General features: G+C 35.9%; 1 protein-coding gene across 9 annotated transcripts in view; it reads right to left on the minus strand.

Annotated features, from left to right (window-relative positions):
- The window catches only part of cadm2b (cell adhesion molecule 2b), a 162,898-nt gene that overhangs the window by 30,769 nt on the left and 106,522 nt on the right, over window positions 1-25,607 (minus strand). For all 9 annotated transcript variants that reach the window (XM_058412895.1, XM_058412889.1, XM_058412892.1 and 6 more), the window contains one exon: window positions 12,588-12,737. In XM_058412895.1, coding sequence (XP_058268878.1) covers window positions 12,588-12,737 — 150 coding nt within the window. The remainder of the gene's footprint in view (window positions 1-12,587; window positions 12,738-25,607) is intronic.

Genomic DNA, 25,607 nt, shown 5'->3' on the forward strand with positions numbered 1-25,607 from the left:
TGCCTCTGAATGCACTTGGGACATTCAGAGCCAGCAGTTAGGGAAAGAAAAATAATCGTTGTCCCTTCTCTTTCCTACTGAACAAGTTTGTTATTAAAACATGCTTGTTATGTTAACCCACAACTTTTGAACATAGTGTCGACTGTAAATCTGTGTTATTTATGTTATTGTAGCTAGAAAAAAACTTGACTAGATAACTCAAGATATGTGAAGTCCATAATTTAAATTAAAGTTCCAGGTTCTGGGTTCAACAATTGGGACATAAATCATTCTTTTTGCAAGTCCAAGTTGAGTCGATCCCTTAGCTGCTATTCTAGAGAGAAGAGAATAAATTCCCTTTGGTGTGGCTCCTCTTAAAGTTTCTTTCTCATGTCATCTCAGCAACTTTTTCTGGCTTATTCATTATGGATGTAGATCTAATCTGGATTTCTGTAAAGCTGCATTTTGACAATCACTAGTGAAGCTCTCTACAAATAAAATGGAATTGAATTGAAAATTATGCATATAAGCAGAGCACTAGAGAGGTCAAGTTAAATATGGTGGAACATCTACAGTATGTCCAGCTTAAAAAAACGGGGATGAATCTCAATAAGTTGAGTGAATTAATATTTTGTAATTGGCTAACCTGATGTAGCAAATAAAACTGATGAACCAAGGCTCATAAACTTCATCTATCACTGTACTCACTGTATCACTTGCTAAAATATATAACTGTAAGCTATGTACACCATGCTAGGCTGCAAATTGCTAATAATATACAGGGTAAGACAAGCAGAATTTTTCATTATACCTAGGATATAATTGTTAGATTATTACGGTAAGACACTGTAATACTGTAAAGACATTCAGTAATTTATAATATATTAACCAATATAGAATCACAGTGTGTCCAACTAAACCTTTGACATTTGTATGATTATCTGCCTGAGCCTCTTCAAAATGTTTCTAATGTCTTATCCATTATCAAGTTACCCAAACCATTATCCAAACTATCCATATTGACTAAAATGCAACGTACAACACACTTTTATTTGCTTAAAATTTCCAGTCAATAAATGTCTCATTTTAACTTGTTTTTAACAATGCCTCTACACATGTTTAATTCCAACATGAGCAACAGACTTATAAAGAGGCTTTTTATCCATTAACTCATTACCCAAATATAGAGAAATAAAGCTTTAACAAACTTAATGGAATTAAGGTTTTCCTTTCTTAATGACAGAGTTAATGCTGTTTACCAGAAGACTTTTTAAAATGTCATACAGCGCTATATATTTTATTTGTCTATTGTTAATGGTGTAACAAGTCCATTAGGAATCCATTTAGCTCTGTGTAAGATAGAGAGCTTTAAAATAGGCAATTACTGTCAGTGTGAGAGGAAGAGGTAGGCCATGATGGTGGTTTAAGGTGCTAGATTCTGAAGGCACATGAACAACAGAGGCATATTTCACTAATTTTGTTGTTGCTGACTAGTCAGAAAAAATGGACATATGTTAAGGAGGTAATTAATCAGGTGCTTTATAGAAAACAATAAGCAGCATGAGGCATTTTAATGATTGCCATTGTTGCTGTACCTTTACAAGTGTTTTTAGACATTGTTATTTAGTTGCAAACCGTGACGACTAGTAAAAATGTACTAGCCAGCAGGGCAATGGGATGGGTATCAATGACATATAATCTGATGTGGACTCCAAGTTTATCTTGAAAGGAAAAAAGATAATTATAAAACCGACTAAAGTTTAAGCTTTCATTGTTGGTCCCATGATCAGATTATTTGATATTTAAGTAATGTCTTAAAGCTGATTATTTTGGTATGGAGAAGAGAGGCTGAGGCTGATTTAATGGTGAGCAAATTACAAACATTAAAAATGCCCCTTAGATAGGATCTTTATGTGACTTGCTCTTTTTCATTCAGTGTCGCTGATAAATCAATAACACATCACTTGTGATAGGATGCATTGCTGAACCCTAATAATATCATTGTTAATAGTATAATATTATTATAACAGCATTGCTATGATTTTACTTTCTCATCTAAAATCATGACAGGCCATCATTGCATGTAAATATGATAAAACTGCTATTATATTACATGTCTACATCTGTATAATTGTTCATAGATACTGTATGCAATACATATATCCATTCTATTGGTGATTTCAACTCCCTATTTTTCTTCCTCTAATGAGATGTAATGAACCATAGATCTCATCAATTAGATCATTCATTAACCTCATCACTTTCTAAGCATTTTGCTTTGTCATAATCTCATATAACTCACATAATTTAACACTGTAAATGGCACACATTATGACACTTCACACATAAGATCCCATATAACATTTGTTAATTTGCATGTGCAATGGAATAAATAGTGTTTGCAAATAGTGGGCACATTGCGGGTGATAAAGAATAATTGAGTAAATTACTTTACATGCCAGGTCGGGGGAGGAACAATATGTAAACTTTGCGTGTGCTATTTGTTCTTGATAGCCATGGTGAGTCTCTAAGGGACTCCTGCAAAGGTAAATAAAATGTGAACCTTGCCACACATGCATAATTACCCATCCAGTGTACTGTCAATTAAAAGCAGCGAGAAGCATCAACAAACTGTACAAATTGAATATGAACAGAAAATAAAAGAGTGTTTACTCTGTTAATAACGTACCTGAGAATAAAATCCTTTTCACAGCCTCTATTTAAATGCTGTTGCCATTACAGGCAGGAATGTGCAGTGAATATGAAACTAACTTAGCTACAGTAAAATTAATTTCTAAGTCACGATCAACCTTCTGGATGACTTCAAATGATGGAAATAGGATTCTACAAATGCAATGCCTGCATTTCGGTGGTACTAATATGCACATGCGTGCAGATCTCCGTTCTGGAAGTGAATTTAAGTTGCTTAGTAAATTGCATTTCTGAAGCTAAATTAATTTATTTGCACAAACATCCCGCATTTTGCACTTTTTTCACACAAAGCAGACAAAATGTGTTATTTTGCTCATGTATTCTTCTGTAGACCCTATGTCAAGCAAATTAAATTTGCATGTTTTACACATCCAAACCTTTAGGAATTCAGGGCATTTTCAGAAATGGTGATGGATATCAGTAACAAACAACATTCATATTCTGTGTTATGGCATAAGTCCACAAGCCTAACTCCCTAATCTTAATCTCTTCTCATGCCCTGATTATCTTCCACTATTTTTTCCTTTATTTATTTATTCTTTTCTGATGATACAGAAATAGTTTGGTTTCAGGTTGTCATGACACTGTAACATAAATGTTTTATTACACAACCTTAAATCACATGTCTTCATATCATGATTGTTTAAAGACGTCTTTACAACAGGTGATAATTTTTGGAATTAGCTTTCATAAGTTCATAGATATGTTCATGTCACTTCTCAGAAAGGGTTTATATAGGTGTCGTTTAGCCCTATGAACACTTTACATAAAGAGAATCATTACAATTTTATGAAAAATATTGAGACAAAGATGAAGGTGTTGGTGGAAAATAGTTACTCCAGGTATATTAGCTTTGAAAGACAATGTAAATGCACTCTTGTCCTTGCCCTAAAGAGACTATTGTATGCTAATTTTTGTTTTGCATGGTAATTGAATTTTTGCTCATAAAATCTAATGCACCGTCCATGGCTGTCTGAATCTCCTTGGCTAATGACCAATTTAACGAGTCCATTAATGCAGTAATTTTGAAGATAACAACATTCTAATTGCCCCAGGCCAATTAAGAGCCCACTCTGCATTTGACCTTTAGCAGTTGTGAGCTGAATGTTCCTAATGAATGCCAGGAAGCATTTGAGTGGCATCAACATTTGAGATATGCTTTTAAAGCACAAGACTTGACCCAGGCTTATTCAGTGCAACTATCCTCAATTAGACCAGTACGGATTCATGCAATGACTTTGTATTGTGCTTCAGACCTTTTACATCAAATCTTAAAGTGTAGGTATTCATCTGCATTTACATTTACCTCCTTCCATTATCTCAGTCTTATTTCATCTTAAAAATTGCACATCAATTATTCAGCACCTTTTATACTCTGCAATAACAAGCACTTTACATCTCTCATTAAAAAAGTGTGAAATGGATTTCAGGCAGGTTTTGCAGGTGTTGTTTTTCCCATAAACAGGACACGAACAGACGAACCAGTAAATCACACTGTGTCGTGCAACGGTCTAATTTGTGTTTTTTTTTCCTGTGTGATGAATCAGAAGTTGGTTGCACATTAATAGAGGAACACTAAGGGAGACATATGGAACACATTGATTTTTTTTGTACCGTGGTAACTCATCATGGCGGTGCTTCTTTCATTGTTCACCTCTAATGGCTGTAAGGTAAGATGGATGTGCGTGCTCTCGTAGTACACACGCAAACCACAGCGGTCGACAGCGCCGTGTCTCTGGCAGTCTGCAGACACCATGGTATGGATATCCTACTAATACATAATTCACGAGTACAGACGGAAAGGACCCGAGAGCAGTTTATTTGTGTCTTCGTCTGATCAGCAGTACGAGCAAAGAGGCTTGTAGCTAGGATCGATTTTAGTGCAGGTTTCAGAGAGGAAGAACACCTCCACATGTGTTTTGTAAGGGACACACGTACATGCATACATCCTGACTCTACACTTTGAAGCTGGCACTTTGCTGAGTAGGCTGTTGTCAGATTTAGACCTTGCGTGGGTGTTGCCTCACCTACATGAGTTATAGTCAAGCCAGAAGCAAGGTAAAGGGATGAAAGAGAGTGAACTAGTCATCTCGCTCTCTCAACATTACTATGTAACAAAAGAGCTAACACTTTTCATTAAGGCTTCTTTACTTGATCATTCAACACATGAGTTTGCATGAACACAGCATTAAAACACCATTACTAAAAGTAACTTATTTTCTAGACATTGATTTTCTTTTAGAAAATAAATTAAATATGACAAATTATGATAGGCGTGCATAAATTGATATTACTGATGACAATCAATATGAACTTTTATTAAGTTAGCAGTTAACTTGCAACATTCAACAGTGAGGTTCGAGTTACAGTATATCCAGTTGTAGTTCTAAATATTTAGTAACATTGTGCAATATATTTTTTTTTACCAAATTATTCAATTTATTTCAAATTTAATCATGGATTAAACAATCAACACTAGTCTGGTATTGTGGTAGCTGAAGTGGTTAAGACAATGGGTAGTTGATTGGAAGCTCTAGGTTCACTGCCAAGCTGTCACTGTTGGGCCCCTTAGCTAGGCCCTCAACCCCCCATGTTCCAGGGGCAGTGAATAATGGCGGACCCTGTGCTCTGGCCCCAACCCTCCAAGCATGGGATATCTGAAGAAAGAATTCACTGTGCAATAATGTATGTGAGACAAATAAAGGCTACTGAACTTGGTCGACTAGTATTTTATTAACATTTAAACAAGGTAAAAAGTGTACAGATAAATTATACTCTCAAATTTCTACTCTTAAGAAAAGAAAAGAGCTTTGAGATTTGTGCGGAATTCTATTAAGTAGAGTTCTATTAAGTAACAAAGTACAATTATCCCTGTATTTCCACTTCTGCAGTATTAAATAGTAAATGATATTAGTGAAGGGAACCTAACAGTACAGTGTTACCATTGTGTGTTTTGTTTGAAGAATAATGTGTTATTTCAATGCATGAACCTAAAATGTCGCTCCGACTGTGAGCCTATAGGCCATATACAAGCTTTGTAGCTTACTGAGATGAAGTCAGTGAAGACAGCTCATCACTATGCAAGAGAATAAACCTAATCAACCAGGTCATTGTGTTTGATCCCACTATAATGCAGCTAATGCATCTGAAGTGACTGTAAGCGTGTATGTGCCCCAGGCAAAAGTGTCCGAATTATAAAATGCTGAAATACTTAGCATGAAAGTAAATGTCAACTCTTTCATACTTGCTAAAATGGAAAAGACTTGGAAAGAGCCAGCATTGTCAGAAAGAAAAAAACATAATATGTTTGCTGACATTTTACTGCCAAAATGCTGATTAAATGTTAAAAAAAAAAAAACCCTGTATGTGATTTTCCCCAGTTGCTTGGGGTGGGAGCGCACATCCCTCTATCTGTTATTGATGTCTTTTTGAAATTCATGTGCTGGTTGCTACAAAGCCTAAGAGTGGATCAGGCTCTTTTCAATTCATCTCGAGCAAACCACCTTTACCTCACAAAAATCCTTTACATATATATATATATATATATATATATATATATATATATATATATATATATATATATATATATATATATATATTATATATATATATATATTTAATTTTGAATGGTAGAATAAGCTACAAAACACTTAAAATTTTTATAATATTTTATAATATGAAATTTATATTAATTATAAAATTAATATCAATCTCTCAATTATCCTGAGATGCAACATATTATCATCAGGCTACGATTTAACTATCAAGCAAGTTTTCAGCATGTCCTGTACGTCTTCCTATGAGTATAAATGATATATATATATTTGTAATGCATTATTATACAGCATACAAAATATCATACAGTACCTGTCATAAGCTGTATAACTGCATTTACAGTTATATCCATAACAATGCATCAGTGTGTATCAATTTTATAATGCATCAGTGTATGAATAAATAATAAATCACAGAATGCATTATAAAATCATTTTTATAAGAATTGTATTGTATGAAGAAAAAGTTTCTCAAGATACAAATCAGAACCTGTGCTATCAGTACACCATAGCATTAGTGTCTATGATGTTTATTTATAAAGAGACATTAATCTATGAAAAGTTTAAAATGAGTTATAAAGTCCTATTCTAAATGATTATAATATCCATGATTACTTATGAGTAATTATACAGCCGTGGGCATATCGAGATATGGTTTTAGACACATTATAAACACATTTAAAATGGATTATGAATACACGTTTGACAGAAAATGTCACCTTAAAGAATACAAAATTCACAGTTTTTAGTCAGAGCTATGGCGTGTCATTACATATGAGCTATTAAACAGGCTTATTTTAAGCATATGCCATTTAACACATTATAAACACATTAACGTGTATACATGAAAAATTACGGATATTAAGTAGGTGCCAAAATTTCTATATATTTTATAGATACCACACACAGATACACACACACACACATACATAAAAGTACAGCCAACAGGACAAAGGTCATTGTGATGTTCGTATCTAAGGCATAATGATGCCATTATAGCAGTGCTATCCACTTCACAGAGTGTTAGCTGCTTCCTAACCAGCGATATCTTGAGCATGCATGAAGGTTAATTTCTTTTTAACAGCTGGTTGAATAAATAATGTATCCCATTCATTAACAGAGGGGCATTTACTTTGATTAGCTGTGTAAACACAACATTTTACCCAGGCATATACTAGAATTCTGGTGTGTAATTTCTTCACATATTCAGCTGGATCGCATACAGCAGTTGCCACAGTTCATTGCTGCTCTTGATTTTGTCATGTACAGACAGAGGCCTGTTAGCTCCTAGCAGCAAAATGACATAGTTCCACTACTCAGACATTTCAAAAGGGGATGAAAAGGAGCACAGACATGTCATTATTTTGGTAGGTAACTGAGGTGCATGGGTGAGCTATCTAATGGATGGATGATTAAGGGCTTCTGGTCTGAGAGTAGACTCACTGCCCTTTAGTAACACAGTACCATTGAAATCCATGCAGACGTGATAAGGATTCTGACTATGGTGAAAACATTCACAGCCGTGTTCTGAACCTAATCTTCACATGTAAGCGTCCATTTAGTGCCAAATCCGGTCCCTTGTATTCAGTCATGCTAAACAGTCACACTGCAAAATTTTGATGCAGTAATGGATGACTGTAAATGAAAGCCAACAGTGACAGTTATTTTAAGGTTGAAATAAACAAAATGGTCCCACTAGCACTTTTCTATTAAGCGTATATGGCTCAGGTGATTGGTTGGTTGGAATTACTGTATTGGCATCAGCCTCTGTCAAAATGTCAGCCTCTGGGGGTTTATTTCATCACTCTTGTGCCAGGAGGCATTGAAGTGAACATAGTCGATAACCTAAGCTGATCATTTGAGCCTTGAGCATTGCTTACTGTGAGTGTAATGTTACGGTGCTAATGTGATGAATGTGTATGTGAATATGATGATGTCACACTTTAGCAGCATGGGCCAGAAATGAGCTTTTTGACAAATGGGGATTTAATGGTATGCTGCTGAAAAATGTACTTTGCATTAAAAAAATTAAAATAGTGTGTAAGGAAAATATAAAAATGGCATGAATGTAAAGCTAAAGATGTTTCTGGATGTAATCGTTATGGAACTTAAAGTAACAAACAGTGTTAGATTTGTTTTTTTGTTTGTTTGTTTCTGTCTTTACTGTTTTTGACAATCTTCCTTTTATGTTTATTTGATCGACTCTTTGTAACTTTATTTGGTTTTGTCTTATTGCCTGACTATATACATTTTTTTTCTTTTTTATTTATTCCTTTGATTGACTTTGATTTCTTTCTTTCTTTCTTTCTTTCTTTCTTTCTTTCTTTCTTTCTTTCTTTCTTTCTTTCTTTCTTCCTTCCTTCCTTCCTTCCTTCCTTCCTTCCTTCCTTCCTTCCTTCCTTCCACAGTCAAGCTAAACAAGCAGGTACACAAAACATGATACTAGACCAAAAGAACCTGCAACCACTTCAGACTGGTGATCCGTCAGACACAATCCATGAATCTAATTCTGGCTATTTTGCCTCACTTGGTTTCCCTCTTTCTATCTCTCATGCCATCCTTTCTCTACAAGAGGCCTCTCTTATCAGCTAGTGTTCCCTCGGGAGCCAGCTCACCCCTCCAGCCTGCTGCTGACAAAGATTCTGCTCCCACAGAGTGCACAGGTTTAAGTGTGTCTGTTTACATTTTTTACACATACTTTGCTCTGTTTTGGTGATGGCCAATTATAAGTCGGAAAATATCTTCCCAAGACTTTAATCCACAAGTTAGTTGATCAGCAGGAATAAAAGGAAACATATGCGATTCCTGAAAGTACTTACAATGGGGACCTTTGAGGCAAACATACCTTTGGGAAAACTGGCAGCTTTTTGCCCATATGTGACTAGAGACAAAAAAGGCTAAATAAATCATGCTGCAAAGTGGGTGACAGAATAAGTCTCTAAAAGACAGCCCCAGCAGGTTGTATATTTCTGCAGCCTGTGGGCTTGTGAGTTTGCCAGCACAACAAATGGCATTTCTCTGTCCCTGTTTGTCAGTGCATTCTGAGAGCCGCTTTTCTCCTTGTCGGGCCATTCAATTATCATCAGATTCCACTAGCAAAAAGGACAGTCATCCCAAGAAGTCTCTGGCATGGCCAGTGAGCCAGTGTGTCTCTGTGATATCGATCACAGACCTGTCAGTTTTACTTCACCTTAACAACAGCAAATCTGTCCTCATGCCTACACACGAGAAGGCACTAATGGTTAGTTGCCAAGTAGGTATTGTACTGAAACTTTAGTACACTTGCCAGGTCTCAAATCCCCTTGAGAGAATATCAGTGTAGTTTTGAATTTTCTTGGACTTGATTTCCATGGACCCCACAGCTAGTGTAGTGGCTGAGCTTTCATCTCACGTCTGGATCGTTTAAAAATACAGAGAAAGGAAACGTGACCTCTGGTGAAAATGTGTGATAGACGACCAAGTAAGATGGAATTCTGCCAGTAGGCTCTCATACATTTGACAGAACCTTAAAATCTGATTACTATCTGGCTGGCAAGCTGTGGACAAGATTATCTGTGCTTCTACTTCAAGGCATTAAAGTAATTATCACTAAAGACATGGACTAAGGAATAGATCACCAGAAAATAAAGCTGATTTCTGTGTGATGGTAAATCACTACTGCTCAGGCACATTTGTGTATCAATTGCTGCTTTCTATCTACACCTTTTTGCACAAACTCTTTAAAATTGATCAGGTTGCTTGTGATACTTCCCAGAGTTTGCCTATATCTTAAAGCAGACGGAGCATTGGAGCACTGATGCTACACACTTTGCTCATAAACACACTTGTCACTTTTGTTCTAGCAGGGTACACTATTAGAAATATATATTTTCCCCCCGGCAGAGCAAAGACTTGAGCGCACATGAGACACGATACATTCTTTTAAATGTGAGAAATCATTTTTGCACTCGCACAGACACACACAAAATCTTAAATGTCAGTGCAGCAGGCTAATGAAGCTGCTCTTTTCCACCAGTGAAACAGCCTAGTTTTTTGTCAGAGAGGCCTGGCCAGTGCCTGCTCCAAATTACTTCCTCCAAAACATTGAAAAACTACCTGCATACTAGTATGAGGGCAAAGAGTATTGAACAGATTGAGGGCTGAAATTGTCTTTCCGGGAGAATGACATTCAAAGGTACTTGATAATTGGGCAAGTTACTTTGTACTTACTTTGAACGTAGGACATGAAGCTTAACATGAATTTTACAGCCAATTGACAATAAAGTACTTACCTGAATAACACCCAACCTCAATAACTTCTTATTCTTTACAATTAACATGTGACCTTCAGTGGTGTCCAAGATTTATTTTTAATGAACATCAACATCAACATTTTTTTTAATTACATATTATTATTTGAATATCTTTAATCCACATGTTGACCTGCTTCCTAACAAGGGTTTCCTAGATTACTCACATTTGTCTACCTGCTGATAATGGTGCCAGCAGCATTTAATTACTTGCTTCACCTTGACCTAAACAGAGTGATGCAGCAGCGCTTTAGTCCTTTAGTCTAGCCAGCTCTTTCATCTCCTCATCTGTACTCGCTGATCACACCATCAAGGCTATTGGGCTGCTCCATTCTGTCATCTTGCTGAATTGAGTCTCGGTCTTAAAACTGACAATTGACCATTACACTTCTGTTTTTGATTAAACTGAACTAGCAATATTACCTTGTGATGCCAACATACAACCTCCCACAGGAACACCAAACATATAGCACAAACCAAATGATCACCGAAATCACCAAGCATGTCACAAATATGTTAAAATAAACCACACTAAACGTGAAGATTTCTGTTATAGTGCCTTCAAGCTGTAAGTGATCACTGTTAGTATTTTATAATACTAAAAAGAGCAAAGCAACATGTTAACTAATAATCATACAACAGTAGCTGCAAACAATTTGTATTACAAGCTAAATAAAGATGTAGATACTTAGCCTTGGAAACTTACAGCTTATTAATCAATTAGTTATCTTAAAGCATGATTCAGTAACTAAGTAACCACAGCGTGACTAACAGAAAACATGGGAAAATATAGATATATATATGTATATGTATACAACAGTCTGGTTTCTGGTTTCTTAGTTACTGAATCATGCTTTAAAATAACTACACACACACACACACACACACATATGTATATATATATATATATATATATATATATATATATATATATATATATATATATGTGTGTGTGTGTGTCCATCTGAACACAAATGAACTCTGAATGTGTTAAATCAACACTCTGGGTGTTAACATGAATTTTACTGTCAAGGGAAGAAGCTAACGTTCTATACACTTGCTAATAAAATGATTGCATCAGGCCTACCAACATGTATGGGTTTTACATTTCTGCTCTGCACTTTAACATCAGAGTATTCCTGAATGCAAATATATACCAAAACAGCAGTCAATAAATAATGACCTCCAAAAAAAATGACAGATCAGGCAGCTAGAATGATGCATCTAGTAAGAATCTAGAATGATTGACAGTTGTGCAAATGTTTTCATTGACCCCCCTCTGGAAGGTCTGCGCCTTTACATCCATCTTATTTAGTAATCTCTTGCCTTGACTTGATTTTCTTACATGAAAGACTGACATGACACCCACACTTCCTATCACAATCAGTGGAGAATGTTCTGAGCATCTTCATATAAAATAAAATCTATCAGCGTTTTCACATTAACATTATCCATAACGCTCGAAAACATGATGAAGTTATGTGACCTTATTTCTACTTTTTAACTCCAACTGTCATGACAGGATCTGAATATTTTATGAGTTTTCAAAAATTAAACTTAAAGCGATCCAATGTCAAGTGTCTACTTGTGAGTTGAAGCAAAGCATTTCTTCAAGTTGTGTTTATTCATGTTATTAAGGCAGCAGGTGAACTTTCATTTGTTTAACCATCTTGAAATATCTTACAGTCTAGACAAGAATATAGTTGAGTTATTTATTAGAGATGTCACTGATAACTTTCAGACGAAAAAGAAAAAAGGCTTAGAAAAACCTTGATATAGGCCTATAATGAAGTATGAAATTGAACACTACAAATAATCTAAATGGTAATTATAATTGGACAGTGATTTAAAGTTTGTTTCCTTTGGCAGGGAAGGAGTGTCATTAGGGTCCAAGTTTTCAACAAAGTGCAAAGTGGGCCTCAGAGGAAAAGTTTGAATACGACTGATCTACATTCTGTCCCACATGACTGGGTTCTCATATGTCTCCCCAAATGGCACATTTTCCCCAAGGTCTTCAGAGCAAAGGCTTATAAACTGACCCAGTCACACTGACCTTTCTTGTCCCCAAAGAACAGGGTTTGCTGTGCAGGGTTTGACCACTGGAGGGAGGTGTTATCGTTGTAATCCACACGGCAGGTCATGTTGGCTGTGCTCCCCTCCACCACTGTCACATTCTGGGTGACGGGAAACTGGCCCTGACTGCCTGCAATGACACAGAAAAGAGAAAAAGAAAGAGTGAAAAACAGGAAAATAAATTAGTCTTATTGACGACTGCAAGTAAAAACCTGCGCTTTATAGCCCTTAATCTATATACCTTTAATCCTCTTCTAAAAATACAACAAAAATATTATTCCATTAAATTACTCTCTGTTAGTGGGCTAGAGGCTCTAAATTAACATCCACAAAGAGCTGAAAAATATGATGATGGATGTTTCACAGTGTACAAAATGCAATTTATTTCTTCCTTATCATTAGTTAAATAAAATAGTAATTCGGACTGAATATTAATGACAACACTTCAGCATGGGGGTGGTGGTGGTGGCTCATATCCAAAGCGTTCATTCTCAGCAAATATATTTCTACATAATTACTGAATACAACATTTTTGGGCAAAGTAGACAGTTTATTATGTTTTTATATATTATTCAGACAGTTGTATAAACGAGGTCCATGTAAGTTGCCCTGGATAACGGAGTCTGCAAAATGCTGTAAATGTCATGTAATGTAATATTGTTTATTCATTAGATTGTAGGTAATGCCTGCTTCCCTTTAATTGTGTTTGGCAAGCTAATATCTTAAAACAAGACATATATAGAACTAGTGAATTAATGAAAATAAATGTATTAAATGAATGATATGGATGCAGTAGATAGCATTTTCTGAACTACCTTATGTTATGCAGAGTCACAGGGAACCTGGAATCTATCCCAGATGACTTTGGGCACAATGCAGGAGACACTTTGGACAGGGTGCCAAATGATAGCAGGGTGCAATCGACACACTCTGACACACCCATTCACACACTAAGGACAATTTAGAAATGCCGAACACCATACAATACATGTCTTTGGACTGGGGGAGAAAACTGGAGAACCCAAAAGAAACCCCATAAACACCAGGACCAGTGTGAGACAAACATGCTAACCACTAACGCACCATATGTAAGTGTATATAAAAATAAATGTAAGTACCAGAACAATTACACTAAAACTTTAGAAAAAAAAAGGATAAATGAATCAAATAGTTATTAAAAACAAAGTAAACTGACTGATTTCTCAAGCAATTATAAATATCCGGAAATATCGGGAACATTTTAGTTTAAGGTAAACACTGACAATATAAGGAAATAATATGAAAGCACTACATAAATCCCAATAAACTGACAATATTGTAATATTAATAATAATAATATTAGTACCCACTACTCGTATGCACCTTTAGAAGTTCTTTAGTAGCTAATACTGAATGAATTTAATTAAATTCAAGCTTGTAAATCCAGAACAGGTTAATTTCTGATGACTGAATATAACTTGCAGTGATACATGTTTGTCTGTTGTTTTTTTTTTAACTGCATCTGTGTTGACACAAAGACGTTTGTTACAGAACCAAGCTGTAAAACTAGTTTATTTAGTTAATTTAGATACTGTTAACTGTGACCGATGGCAAACCTTATATCACACATGAGAATCCTTTTAGCTTCCAGCAGCTGAGAAGACTACACTAAATACAGAGTACAGAAAATCTATAGAAAAAAATACACATATACACAACCATGTCTGTACACAGAGTCAACAATGTCTCACTTCACAAGCATAGTGGCATTATTCCTGCTTTTCTTTTCATGCACTCTCCTCTCCCTTTGACGCTCGATCAGCAGTAATTGGTAGCAGGGCCTAATTAGAGCAAGTCATGTTTGCCTGGCATCTTCTGTTGCTGCAGCTGGGTGCTAAATTGACACAAAATCCCAACCACGACAAACTTCGATCTGTGCTAGAGACCGCTTCTTTTCTCTTCTGGGAGCGGGAGAAAATAGCCTAAATGTGTGTCTTAATGTCCATATCTGTGTGTGTGTGTGTGTGTATTAATAAAACTGTGAGAGTAAAAATGTCTATAGAAGCCACCCAAGCCAAGTATAATCACGCTCCCTCAGTGGACTCTGCTATGTCTTACTCCACATTTGTTCTCTTTTTGTTGCTGAAAAGTCCCTTAATTGCACTCTGGCTTCCTCTCCTCTCTAACTTGTTCTTTTTTGTTGTATGTAAGCCAACAGTTAAGCTTTTTACCATAGAGCTTATTTTCTATGCAGTTAAACCACAGCACTGTTGAATTCTTGCTTCTGTTCAGTCGGAAGGTGTTCATTAGTTTCCTAACAGCAGCTCTGAATACATTTACTGTATATTTTTAACAAACACTGTTATTTATGCCAGAACACGTAATGTACTTTATGTATTAAATGTACTTTATGTATGCCATATTGTAATCTTTTCCTCGTTGTTTTTTTTTTTTTATCCGTTCTTGTTTGCTCACAGCAGGCATGCGGATGTGCAAAGTAAGACATTCATTGTACATGAACATTATTTATATATGTTAACATTATTCCTAATGTTTCTTCGTGGTAGATGCTCCACGTAAAGAGATTAAAAATTCATGGAATTGTTGTAATGGTGAAGAATTAGCATTTTTGAAAGGGTTAGGAGTTTAAAAGACTTTGCAGTTTGTGTTTCTAGTTTGCAGTTTGTGTTTCTAAAAATAATAAAATAGTAAAAATAATAGTGAAAAAGTTTGTAAAATAATAATTAAAAGTAATAACAAATGAATATGATTTTGTAATTAATATGAAATTGCAGTGGAATTAGAGAAAAATAATGTTTTTGGTTTTGTTCCTGGTTTTGTTACTTCTTATAAGAAAACAATCAGCTTTGTGGAGGTAAGAGAAACCCCCGCCTTCTTTAATTATTTTCCTATAACATGCTTCATCGTATTGTATACCTTACTCAAAGTTACAGGTATCACAACCTTGTTAGTGCTCATCACAGCTATCTTTCTGAACAGACAAACTAACACGGTGATAACTCCTCATACTCAGAGGTCAGTGTGTGAGCGTCTCTCGCATTACTGGTGAGTTAATCCTGTGTTTTGACAGTCTCTGAGCAGCAAGGAAGCATCGCCTGGGCTTCCCACCAGCATATCTTATTGTTCTGCTCTCATAAAGGTGACATTGGATCTGCCTCTAACATGGACCGCATGCTATGGACGTGTTGTAGGCACTGTGGAAGATTCAGCTTTCCTCATCAGTCAGGAGCAGCGGGAGCTTTCAAGGTGTGAGATGCAGCAATCATAGACTCTGGGGTTTGAAACTTACGCATCTCTGTCTTGTAGTTTATCAGAAAGAAAAAAAGATTGGAATCAAGAACATATATAAGGGGTTACACAGAATAAACAAGCTTAAGGTTAAAACCCTTATTGATCAGTAGAACACTACAGACGGATGTTAAAAAAAAAAAAGAGTTCGTCGTATAATTAATATTTTCCGTGAATAAAAGTAGGAAACACTGCATGTAACAGAGGGATTTTAATCAAATGTGACCTCCAGCTATGGTATACACTGCAAATTAGTTAAAGGATTGTTGAATTCCATCGAAACGTCTGAATAATAAACATGTTATAATGAAACACATTAAAGAAATCCACACTAAAGCTTTTCTGTTTTACTTTATTCATTAATCTACATAATGCATAAGCATAAAAACACTGGCGTGAACAAAAAATCAATTTCGCTTACTTTTCCCTCGAGGTAATACACGTGCATGAACAAACTTACACTCGTGTGTTTACTTGAAGCTATGTTGACTATGTTACTAACAAATAACCATTATTTCTTTCTGAAAAAGCAGTCACATCTCTGGAAGGATTAATTATACAGGTTTAATTCGCAAACACCTTTGAATGGAAAATTCATGAGTGTACTGCAAAAATATGTAGGCAGAAATGTTTACTGACTGCACCCACAGCTGCCCTCAGTCTTTCATCATAAGTGATTTTTACAGTAAATTGGGTTTCTGTTGCTTTCTCCCTACAAGGAAACATGCTGAAATAGTTTTCTTGGGAATCACGCATGCATTACAGATGCAGCTAGAGATTGAGATTATGTTGTTAAAAAAAATGAATTTCTCTTTTTACTTTGTGCTTCATTTTAGTACACCATCATTTGATTTCATATTTGCAATCCAGGTGACCGATTGCATGCATTTGTCAACGTTAAAACTGACTTATCCTGGCAGTGCATCGTGGGAATACAGACAGCCTCCCAGCAGCCAAAAACTATACCGCATGAATGCTTAAAAATAACGACTACCAGCAAGTCATGCAATGACAGATTCTGTGTTCTAGCATTTTAGATGGTACATAAACTGGCTTAATTAATTCTAATAAAGCAATTAAAGTAGAACAAAGGGGAAAGAATTAAGGAAGAACAGTTTTAGACAACATTTGAGAATGCTCTTATCCCACATGTCGTAATATACTGCTAGAATTTCTGCCTCAGCACATAACCAGCTTACTAAAAAAAGAAATAAAATAAATCCAAAATAAAACAAAAAGAAACTTAAACATGTGATAATTTCCCCACCCACAGTAAGTGAACTTGAGCAGGAGATTGGATGTAATATGCGAGTACACAGGGTTGCACATGATGGATTTCAGGCTGTTAGGTCAGCAGTGTGTATTGCCAGTGCACTGATATTGAACACAGAATTTCACTGCATCAGTTAATAACAGATATCGATATTACATCAAAAGGGAGAGTATTACAGCACAGCAAGCTCACTCAGGCTTAATCTCAAAACGACAAGATTGTACAGTGGCAAAATTGTGCCGCATGCCTGGTAGCAAATGATGACATCTCACATAAAAGGATTTGGACCTGAAAATGATTTTTCTTTTTTTTCTCTTAACTGAAATTACCTGAAGGCCAGTGTTTGCTCAAGCCATAGCCTTCAGCTGGTAGACAACTCTAGGTCACTAATCATGGAATAAATATATTTGGAAGCAACTAAACCTTGTGTCTTGTCTCAGTTTAAATGCTTTTATAGCAGATTATGTTATGTTCTTCTTATGAGTTTTTTAAAAAATATATATTTAGCAGTTGTCTTTGTGTCCTATACTGCGTTCATTAGATTATTATTATTGTTTTTAGTTATTTTGTGTACCGTCTTTTTTAGAATGACCACGCTACATCTGGCAAATGTACAGATAAGCAATGGGAGAACACAATGCTTGCTTCTCTTTGTACTTGTTTTTAGGGTTTATGAGAGATTTGCAGGGGTTTTTTTTGTTGTTGTTGCTGCTGTTGTCGAAGGCTTCTCTGAGTAAAGATTATTTCCATACACTGAGGATTAAAATGACTTTAACATTGCATTTTTAACTGGGACGTAATCTGCTCCTGTTTTGCTGCTTTCCGTCTGCTTATTTCACCATAGTTATGTCTGACTGCACAAATCAAAACATTTATATTAAATGAATTATTCATAAATGTTGGCATAAACGTCGTATCTGCGAGTACCATACTTTTATTAAACGTTCTTTCGGCCCTATACGCGTAATCATGTTTACGTACATAGCTATGTGCATAAGAATCGTGTGATGTTATAGAAAATAATCAACAGCTCATAAGTGTGATGCCAGTGTGTTACCTCCCCAACACTGAATATTTACTCCTAACAGCATGTCCTGATGTGTTTTATTCCACATATACCGCAGCATATTTATCAACAGGAATGACACAGCCTTCTTTCAATCCATTTATAGTTACATTTAATGGTCTGTAATGTATATAAAATGAGTTAATACTTGTTATCATATACTTTATAGCATCATTTACATTGCAGAAAACCTCAAATAAGAAAATATCAAATAAGAAAAAATATGTCCTCTGTCCTGGAGACTTCCATTTCCCTGTTGCAAAACTTTTATTGTTCAACTTGTTTTATCTTAAACTGTTACAAAGCACTGACACTGGAGACTCCTTCCAAACATGCTGGACGTCTTATTACAGAAATCTTCACCATATAAACACGTACACGGTTTTAAAAAAAGTTTTTCATCTTCCACACAAGCAGTTGTTTAGGTTATTAGTATAAAATAATGTCTTATTTGAATGAACACCTTTTAAACCTGTGCTCCACTAGATTAGCTGCTGTTATAAAAAAAAGAATCATAATCTTCTGACCTCAACAGTGTGTTTCATAATGCAGCTTTCACTCCGCTGAGTGTGTAAATTAATTGGTCTTTAAGACACCACTCACCTAGAGCATGCAGAGATCCTACGCTTGTGGACATGGACATCGGGTGATTCAGACTGTATCATCAGCAGACTGCTCTGGTATGAGTTATGTTCAATCAAGGCTAATTCATTTCATAAGCACAATAACAGTAACCTCATATCCATGTATAGAATATATTTCAGCCATATAAATACCGCTATGAATATCCAACATCAAAAGATCTGCATTCGTGTTACTGACATTGAAGACGTGCTTTTCTTTCCTCCATGCCTGAGTCGTCTTAATTGCGTCTGTACCTCTGACCAAGAAAAATAAAAATAAAAATCCCAGGCTCTTAGGTGTTTCAATTCTAATTAGACCATTTAGCAGCGTGTCCCATTCCACAATGTCAGAGAAAATATTTATAAAAAGATTATGTTTATATACTGATGGATAGCCAGCTCCAAAAGCAGTCACTATCTAATAAGTAAGAAAAATTTAATCCACAGCTGCATATTTTTAGTCTTGGAAGTCCATATTAGTTTCTGAGCAGGAAAAATACAAAACAGCATTGATTAAGTAAATTTAATTCACTTGCAGGCTCAAACATTTATAAATATGAACCTGTACACATCTTCATGCTTCGGAAAATTTACTGTGCTGGATAGCATGAGTAAAAATTACTGGAAGTTACGCTGAAAGATATACACTTATGTTTGAGTTTACTGTACCCTAATTTACTCTCTTTATCAGATTGCATCATTTTATTTATTCATTCTTACTTTATTCAGCCATCGTTCTTGACTTCTCACTTTATTCAGCTGTCTTTCATAAAAAAGCCCTCTAACAAAAAGCTGTTTTTTTTTTTGTTTGTTTTTTTTGTTACAGTCTACTGCTGGGGAAAAAAATCTGGCTCCTGCTACTGCTCTGCCCAGTCTATTGTTTTGCTGTGTTACAGAAATAGAGTCCAAAGCCTGTAGCAATATAAAACTGTCCTCAAGTGGACAAGTAATAGCAAAAGTAGCAGGATTTTTAACACTCAACCTTATGTCCCAGCTAACAGAAAATGCTATAAGAACATTCATCATGTATTAGACAAGTACGAAGACCAAAGCTTTCCAAAAATAACATCCATGAAATGTTTTTAAAAAATCTGCTGTAATAACAGGGGTGAAAAAAGCACAAATTCATTAATGAGCCCATGCGGGAAGCCGAAGCTCCAGTGTGCTTGACCAGTCCCATGTTATGCTTGTCCAGAAGTACATTTAACTAGGCAGCTAATGCAATTAAACTCAAAGGTATGACAAGCTAATTATGTACTATGGAAAATCAGCAAGTACTTATTTTCTCTGGTAATGAAGCATCTTGTTTGCACCCTCGACAAAAACATGGGAAGCATTTTGCTAGCATTTCGGCTGTGAGCTGTGAGTTGCATGTAAGGTCATTATTTGAGCTAGCTTCTTCATTTTCATTCGATGATTGAATTGTTAAATTGTGGGATAATGTGAAGTGTTTTGTGATTGCAGTAGAGTTAGAGGTTTGGTGGGTACTATTTGTTTTTGTTTTTTTTCAGTTTAGTCACTCTGTACAAATAAGCCTTCAAATTACTGATTCTGATTGTCTACCAAAAATACTTCCTACCAACAGCCAGACCATATCTCTAGTTCACGTGTGGAGTGTAGCAGGAGCCAGGATTCGGAAAAGACTAGCAAGCATCACAGCATTGAGGTGCTTTGCACCACAGAGAATTAAACTAATCAGGCCATATTACATTTAAACTGAAACATTTTCTTTTGTGAAAGTCAATAAGCGATAAAATGTACAAAAAAATGTTAAGAGTTGATATATCAAGACATTCCTGAAGCTGCTAATCTGTCTAAAAACTGACAGTAAATCCTGGATACATATCTACTTTTCCTGGATGCCATTGTTTTAATGGTTAATATAATGGCTTGCTTCACAGTGTTATTTGAAGGTTTGTTACATATATTCCTAGTTAGATACAAACTGCCATTATGAAAATCTATCATATACAACAAGCAACTAAAATGTTGCTGGAATTGCGAGAAAAATTATATCAAAACACATTAAAATAAAGAGTGTAAACATTCTTTGAACCACTCAAAAATTCTTAGCTAGGATTATGATCCTGCACATGCTAATCTCTCCAATTACCGGTTACATAAGTATAATTAAAAAGTTGAAAATCAGAAGACAAGACAAGCCTACAGTATGTTTCTCAAGGTGCTTATCTCATTCTTTTCCCTTAATATAGATATTTTTCTTATTTTAATGTACAAAACTATATGAAAAGCACTATATTAGAGCATCGTATCATAAAGTCAACACGTCTTCAGCACATCTACTGAGAAGTGGCAGAAATCACGGCGAGAGAGAGAGAATGGGCCATGTGGTCCAAAAAAGCTTTTTTCTATTTCAGCTGACTGAGCCACATAATGGAAATCTGGGCCTTGATGAATGGCCAGAAGGCAGTGAAGCAAAGCATGGCAGAACAAACCATAGACTGCAGGCACAACCAAAAAGCTAACAAATAAACTGCATAGCACATGGAGGGAGAAGGTCTCATCTCAGTTCATTACCCACTGATATGAGCCCCCATTCTCAATCTGGACTGATGTACAGTCTTTATTCACTATATTAAAGTTGACATCAGAAGTGTACAACAGAAGTGTGTGTGTGTGTGTGTGTGCGCATGTGTGTGTGTGTCACATCACTGGGTATCATGGGATACAAACAACCCTTCATCATCCTGTTACTGATTCTCAGGGCTACTGAAAATCTAGATAAGAGCACAGCAAAAGCTTCTCTATAAGCGAGTTAATATCAGTGCGATGCAAATCCGAGCAGGGACTTCAATAGATTCATCCAGTCGTATTTCAAATGACTTTTTCACAGATCTAGCGATAGCCCTTGAGACTGCAAGTCAACTATACAAGTGCTATTTTTTCTACTTAACACTTATGAGAGAAGTAATGAATGGTTCGCTTATCTGATCAATTCCCGTTTCATGGCTTTACAGCTCCGAGCCAGCAGCAGATTAAATGAGAACTAATGGGAGAGGAAATATGATTTGGAATTCTATGTGATGGGTATGTCTGTCAGCTGTCTTTAATGGGCATAGCAAAATTAACGTTCAGCGTTTGTGAAGTGTCCTCATGCTGCAGTAATTAGACAGAAGATGAATTACCTTTCGTGCAAGGTTTCATTCACACACACACACACACACACACACACAGCTATACAAAATATATAGGCAGGAAAGGCACAGCCTCTTCAAAGCCAAGCCTATAACACACATGCACACATGCTGCTTATGTTTGAATGCTTGTGCAAGAAGACAAACTTTCTTAATTAACAGGTGATTGACAAGCTCTGACAAGGAGAACCACATCTTTAACCTGATTGGTCAGATGTTGGTGGTCGATAATGTTTCTTTGTAATCTTGTTCACAGCGCCTAAAGCACAAATGAGACTAGAGTTTTTGCCTTAAGATTGGTATTTTATTGACACCTGTCAATGTGAGGAGAAAGGTCATACTTAATTACTCCATGTTACACACCCTGAAACACATTAACTATGTTTATATTGAGATGCCTGTGGTGTTTAGTGATCCTGGTGCTAATTTATTGATGGGTGCTGTATTTGTGTTATTCCTGTGAGAGATTATCAGCTTGTGTGCCTCACTGACATTACAGTGGGACACTACTACCACAGTTACAATGGTGTTTAATAGGAGAAAAATGTCAACAATCTCAAACAAGTGATAACTGTCAAATTTTCCTGATAGCACAATATCATAGTAAAGAGAAATACAATGTAGAAATAGTGATGAGAGCAAACGATGGAATCATAGTTTCAGAATACATTTGCAGCGATACAAAGCAGTTGCGTCCCAGGATTTAGATGTGCTAAGTTACAGCAGATACTCAATTCGGCCAGATAGCAATATTCCAGATGACAAGCATGATGGCACTGATGGTGGTATTAGCATGAAATGTGAAGCTTTGGAACCTGATCTTTTTGATCAGAGTGTACAAACAAGGAGGTGAGAGAGCTGAATAGACTGAAGAACTAAAACCCTCCTGCATCACTTTCTTTAGGTAGAGTTGATGCAAGGGCTAAATCTCCCTGGCAGCAATATCAGCAGGTAGATGAATAGCATTGTGGGAAATGTACAAAACCAAAAATAGACCATATCAACAAAAATGTGAAAAATTTCCTTACAACATCATGCCACTGAAAATCGCATTTTAATTATAAAGATTAATATGCAAGTAGTATAAGGTGGAGTTTTTTCCTTAAATCTAGTGATGTATAGTATATCTGTCCAGCTCTGATCCATGGTTGGCATCTATTCTTGGCCTTTTCATCCACTCTCACAACTACCTCTACATCACTATGCTAATGATCCTCTGCTCTATCTGTCATTCCCTCCAGTGGACTCCTCAGGCTGCCTTCCAGATATTTCAGCCTGGATGAACGATCACTTTCTCTACCTCAGCCTTTCAAAGCTAGAGATTGTTGTCAGACAAGCAAGTCCCTCAATCCAATACAACATCAAATTCAACCTCGGTTTATTGTTGCTACTACTATCAAGGTCCACCAGGAATCTTGAAGCAACAATATATGAGTAGTCTGCCATCATAAACCACACTGTGTTGATTTCCCAATCCTGCAGGTTTGATCAGTACGTCAGGATGTACATTTTATACCAGGACTTGTCTAGACACTTTGAATATATTTTTATTTTTGCTTTAATGGCTTTTCCAGACAGAGCAACTGTACAGTCCTCATCAAAACCACATCCTTAAAGTAAAAATAGATAAGGGTCTAAACAGCATCAAGCTAGAACTCTATTAGAGAGGAGTTAGTGTGGGAGTGAGTGCAGGCATGAAAACAGATTACAAGTTGATCTTCTTTTCCTCTAAAGAAAGTTTAAGGATTCAGTTGTCGGTCTGATCTTCAGTCAACCAAAACATACACACATCATAAGCTTCTCTTTATCTACTGAACTCCTGAACCTGAAATTTAAGTCCTTGATACTTGGCTATAGAGTAAATAATTGAACTTCACCCACCAATTGAGAGTTAATGCCATTCAGTTTTATTTATTGATTGAGAGAGTTTTTGATAATAGTCACAAAACAGCTTTATAGAAACTATTTTCTGAACCACTTATCCTACCTATCCCAGGAGACTCAGGACACAAGGCAGGAGACAGCATGGATGGTGTCCCAGTTCATCACACAGCACAAACTCAAACAATTTAGAGATGCCGCTCCCCCTACAGCACATCTTTAGACTGGGAAGGAAACCAGAGAACCTAGAGGAACACCCCCAAAGGACAGGAAAAACATGTGATGTTTGCACATGCAGAGTGGAGGAATTAAGACCCTGGAGGTCTGAGTGAAATGTGACTTAGTGCTAACTACTAAGCCACCATGCCCTCCAGTTTTACAGAAATTCAGATGAAGATTTTGTCATTTGTTATTCTAAGCACTATCTCACTGTGTATGTGTGTATATGGTCTTTTTTTTTTTTTGCAATACAATAACCTTCTTTAACATAAACCTTGCATTTACTGTAAAACCACAGTGTTAGTACAAGTATACCACCTATCCTATATTATTATTATTATTATTATTATTATTATTATTATTAATATTGGTGTGCAATTATTAGTTAGTTCAAATATATTATTTTTAGCTTTGTAATAATATTTTGTAGTGCTCCTGTTATGAATTCTGACATGATTTTCAGACAAATCACATCTATAGTAATAAAATTAGAATTACAATTCAGGAAATTCAGGTTTCAGAATGTAACTTTTTGGTTTTTAGATGACCTGCATAAATTTCATTAATTTCCCATGCCTAATTAGAAGGATATTACTGGGGAATTTCACAAAGTGTTGATTATTGTTGGATTTGATCCTGACAATTGCTTTTTTTTTTTTTGGTAACACTGCATGGTATCTTCCTGATTAAACATTAAAGAAATTTTGTTCCGACAAATTTTTTTCTGTGAAAATCTTATTTTTTTAAAAGTGTCTTCAGAGTAAAATAAATATTTTAATTCTAACATCAAAAGACTAGATTTTATGCTTTATTAGAATGCAGATTTATGCATATTTAATTAGAGAAAGCCTCATATTCATAAACAACTGTACATTTTTGAAAAGGTTCCAATACTAAATAAATAAATAAATAAATAAATAACAGAAGAATCAATCAACTGGTAATGATTCTATCTAAATGATAAAATCTATTTTTATCGATTTTTATTACCAATGCATCTCTTTTGCCTAATAGAACAATAGCTATATATGCTTTTAAAGCACCACACAACAAAAACTAGTTTTCCACGTGTTGAAGCAGAATGTGCCTCTCACTCAGAAATGGTCAGAGCTTGATTTATTTCTGACATAGTAATTAGATTGGTGGCAACACTCTTTACCAGTGTGTCAAAAGAAGGTGGTCTTCAGAAGCGTGCCCTATATAGAGGCCTAATACAAATTCCCCAGCCGTAGAGGAAGAAAAAATGAAGAGACAGAAAGGAACATAGCCCACCGACCAGAGCGCAAAGCTGACCTAATTATTAATCACTGCAAATGCAGCAACATGACACTTTTTAATTAATTGGCTGACTATGTGTGGCCTATTTGCCAACATGTTTGGGGAGCAAGTCTTACAGCATGGCTACAGACGTGTTATATTTAATTAGGACTGGAGGCTTCTCTTAGCACAAGCCCCAGAGTGGGACGATCAGGGCTAGCACTCTCCCTAGGGATGC

The sequence above is a fragment of the Hemibagrus wyckioides genome, linkage group LG17 (assembly GCF_019097595.1).
Source record: "Hemibagrus wyckioides isolate EC202008001 linkage group LG17, SWU_Hwy_1.0, whole genome shotgun sequence".
NCBI lineage: Eukaryota > Metazoa > Chordata > Actinopteri > Siluriformes > Bagridae > Hemibagrus > Hemibagrus wyckioides.